The sequence below is a fragment of the Empidonax traillii genome, unplaced genomic scaffold (genome assembly GCF_003031625.1).
Source record: "Empidonax traillii isolate 1590-97213 ecotype Southwest subspecies unplaced genomic scaffold, ASM303162v1 scaffold138:size3245559, whole genome shotgun sequence".
Lineage (NCBI taxonomy): Eukaryota > Metazoa > Chordata > Aves > Passeriformes > Tyrannidae > Empidonax > Empidonax traillii.
Window position 1 is genome coordinate 2,398,793 of NW_020955331.1, and position 3,736 is coordinate 2,402,528.

Sequence of the window (3,736 nt, forward strand, 5' to 3'; positions counted from 1 at the left end):
AACATCGTTCAGTAAGTAAATCAAAAACCACGCACCCAAGCAAAGCAAAACAAGGAGTTAATTCATTAGTTTTTTCCATGCCTATTTTTTAATGTTTGAAATAACAAAGCCAGGACTTCCGGTCATGTTTTGTAGATTCCCCTGTTATTACATTTAAATGAAGTAATTGTTTTTAACGCAGGAAAACATATTCTTATAAAACTGAAACTGAAAGTCCTTTCTTGATTCCTGGAAATGTAATCAAAACTGCTTTCATGGTTTAACTATTTAGGTGGTTTTACAGCAAGCCCTGAGCTTTAAGCTTTCTGTATTCAGAGCAACAGCTGGCAAGGCAGCACTTGTGATGGCAGCCCTTGCGCCACTCCCATGTTTAATTCACCCTCGAAAGGGCAAGAATACTGGAATTACTTCAGCTAGTGAATTTTCTTGTTCTTCCTGGAAGCCGTAGCATTTCACTGAATGCAGGGGTTTGCACCTGTACCGTGCTTGTCTGTGCAGTCAAGCTTAGGTTGATTATTACTTGACTGCCTTTCCATCAAGCTGGTCGGTGCATTAATACTATTTGGCTGAACACTACCTGAACCATGAAGAGAGTGTGTGAGGAGGAGCAGCAGAATCCACCACTTGCCGTAGAGCTGGTTTTGCTCAAGATGACCTCGCAGCTGGAAGATCCTGAGAATATTCAGTGTGGGAATATTCAGGCATTGTGCTTGCTTTGGGCTGTTTCCTGTCTGCCTTGAGAAGTGCAATTTCTGCAAGAGATAACCATGTTGCAAAAAAGGCTTGAAACCCCTTCTTCAGAGCCCTGGGCTTCCTGCTGTGGGGGCAAGAGGGATAAGAGGCTTGGAGATTGTAGGACAGCTTTTACAAAGCAAGCTACTGCATGTTTCTTATTATAGTATTATATTATCAATATTTATGTATTTTACTGGCTAGATTATAACAAATATGAAAATAATGTAATAAATAAAAAACTATGTAAGGAATATGTAAGGAAAAGTCTCTTATCCCTATTTCTGAGGGAGAAAATCAGAAGGATAATCCTGTGTTATTGTGTATGTTAGTATTTTAAAAGTCTCTAGACAGGATTTTACAGCCACACATGATGGAGTTTACCCATGGGCCAACTTGGGAAATGCTGGTGGCAGTGGCACTGGGCAGCCCCTTGTCACAGCACTCCACAGGCTGAAAAAGAGGAAATTAAAAAGAGCAGGAGAGGAGCTCCTACCTACCCACAGTGAGTGGTGCCATCACACACCTACTCACGCAGTAACTGATGGAGGGAAAATCAGGAAAACACAAGCCTTGCACGGAGGTGATCCCGTGGTGGAGCACCCCCGGCTTAGCACTTGAGGTACCTCAGAGCCTGGACTTGTGTTGGCTCTGGAGAAGGCAGTGGCTGTTTCCAGAGGACAATGGATGTGGAGAGGGGTTGGGGCAGAGTAAACAGAGCAAAATTAGGATGAAGTTTTGAAAGAGGCTGTAATGGGAAAGGAAATGCTGCCTCTTTATTCCAGACAGTGTTTTCCCTCTGTACCAGGGGTCACAGAGAAGAAGTAGGGTGTGAACACTGGCAGCAGCTTCTGTGGCTGCAGCTTGGCTTTGCCTGGCGTTTTCTCCTCCATTGTGTGTGTGGACACAAAGACACAGAAAGCTGAAACAACACAGCAGCTCCCAAGCCAGGCTTTAAGCAGCAGCCAGAGGTTCTTGTTCTGCAAGAGGACGTCTTGTGGAGTGACAGGGCACAGAGTCAGTGCTGTTGCCCTTCGCTGGAAGGGAGCACCGCTCGGACGTAGAGGCTCCCTGCAGGGTGGCAATGCCGACCGTCCTCGGTGGGCGGACCACAATTCCGTCCCAAAGGGTGGTTTTGGCAACACCCTCGGGAGCGGAGCCCCGAACGGAGCGGCGGGACAGGACGGGACGGTTCCCGGGCAGAGGCGGCAGTCAGCACGGGAAGGACCGTGCCCTTCTCGCCTGCCCGGAGCGTGCCCGCACCCTCTCTATTTAGAGCGGGTCGGCAGCGTGGTCGTGGCAGTAGCGGGACAGGGGCGAAGGTGAGCGGAGCTCGGCGGATGCGAGCGGGCGTCTGCCAGCAGGATGCGGCTCCGTCGCGGGCCGGAGGTGCCCCGGAGCCTGGGGACGGGCTCGGCACAGCGGGCACCCCTGGGGAGTCGGGTCCGGCGCGGAGGAGCCGCCGCTCCGGCAGCGGATGCCCTCGGTGCCCGGCACTAACACCCTCCGTGCCTGCGGCCCCGGCAGCTGCCCCTGCACACCCCACAGCCCCCCGCTCCGCTGTGCCCTGCGCTGAGCCAGCCCAGCTACAAAAGTGTGTCCTGACCGCAGGCTCCTGGGATGGCGTCTGGCAAGCGGGACCCCCAGCCGGGGGACCTGATCGAGATCAACCGAGGAATTTACCAGCACTGGGCTCTCTACTTGGGCGATGGGTATGTCATCCACGTGACGGCAGAAGGTAAGGCTGGGGCAGCCTGGCAGGGTGCAGAGAGGTGCTGGAGTGCCCCAGGAGCCCTGTCTCCCTCCATGGGCTGGTGGACCAACCCTCGGTGTGTGTAGATGGCCTTTGCAGGACCAGCCAGAAACCCATCTGAGGTTCTGGAGGAGCCAGACTGGTTCTGCTTGGCTTCTCTCCTTCCTGCTTTCCCCCAGATGAAGGGATCCCACGTCCGTCAGCTGGTAGCGTGGCAATATTGACCAAAAAGGCCAAGGTGAAGAAGCAGCTCCTGAAGGATGTGGTGGGAACTGATGACTGGAAGGTCAACAACAAGTATGACCAGTCCCACACTCCTCTCCCAGTGAAGGAGATCATCAAGACGGCTGAGAAATATATTGACAGGGAGGTGCCCTATGATTTGCTCAGCAAAAACTGTGAGCACTTTGTGACAAAGCTCCGCTATGGTGAGGAGGACAGCAGTCAGGTAAGTAACCCAAGTCCCTGTATACCTCACAGAGCACATGCTGTTCCCTGTCAGCCCCTGGACAGTCACACAGCCTGCAGACTGCTTGGGGACAGCCAAGTCCTGGGTGTGGGGTCCAAACCTGTGCTGCCTCTGGCCTCACCAGAGACCCTAGGCCAGGAGGGTGTGTGTGTACTGTGTGCGCCCTTACAGTGCCCTCTTCCTGAATGCCACAGCCTAAGTGTAGAAACCTGGGTGTTACCTTTTCTGCTTAAGGAGTAGATGTCTCTCATTCTTTTAATTACCCTGATTATCCCTGCCTGCTCTTCATTAGCATGCTTAGAGGTAAATATATTTGCTTATTTTATTTCCAACCCGTGTTTTACTTTCCCTTTACAGGCCAGGAGAGCAATTCGACGTTGGGCTTCTCTCGCTCATAAAGTCATCACTGTCGGTGGTGTGACTGCAGCAGCAGTTATTGTTGGTGCTGCTCCTGTTGTTTTTGCTGGTGTTGTTGCTGATGCTGCTGCTGCTGGTGTTGCTACTGCTGCTGGTGTTGCTGCTGGTGCTGGTGTTGCTGCTGCTGGTGTTGCTGCTGGTGCTGGTGGTGCTGTTTTGGCTAAGAGAGCTCTGAAGGCCTTGTTCTCATTGGCATTAGGGAATAAGAGAAAGAGCAACTGATGGGCCATTTGGAAGACCACTGAGCAAGGCAGGGAGCTCCTGGCTGTGCATCGTCATTGCCCAGTATTTGCCACACCTTATGCCAAAGCTTACCAGCAACTTTGCCCCCTTTCTGTGATAATTATTAATTACAATAAAATCTA

General features: G+C 51.7%; 1 protein-coding gene across 1 annotated transcript in view; it reads left to right on the forward strand.

Moving 5' to 3' along the window:
* Positions 1-3,736, forward strand: part of LOC114057619 (HRAS-like suppressor 3) — a 12,619-nt gene that overhangs the window by 7,828 nt on the left and 1,055 nt on the right. The window contains exons 2-4 of the mRNA XM_027884122.1: positions 2,328-2,470; positions 2,665-2,933; positions 3,312-3,447. Of these exons, the coding sequence (XP_027739923.1) occupies positions 2,353-2,470; positions 2,665-2,933; positions 3,312-3,447 (523 nt within the window). The 5' untranslated portion in view covers positions 2,328-2,352. The remainder of the gene's footprint in view (positions 1-2,327; positions 2,471-2,664; positions 2,934-3,311; positions 3,448-3,736) is intronic.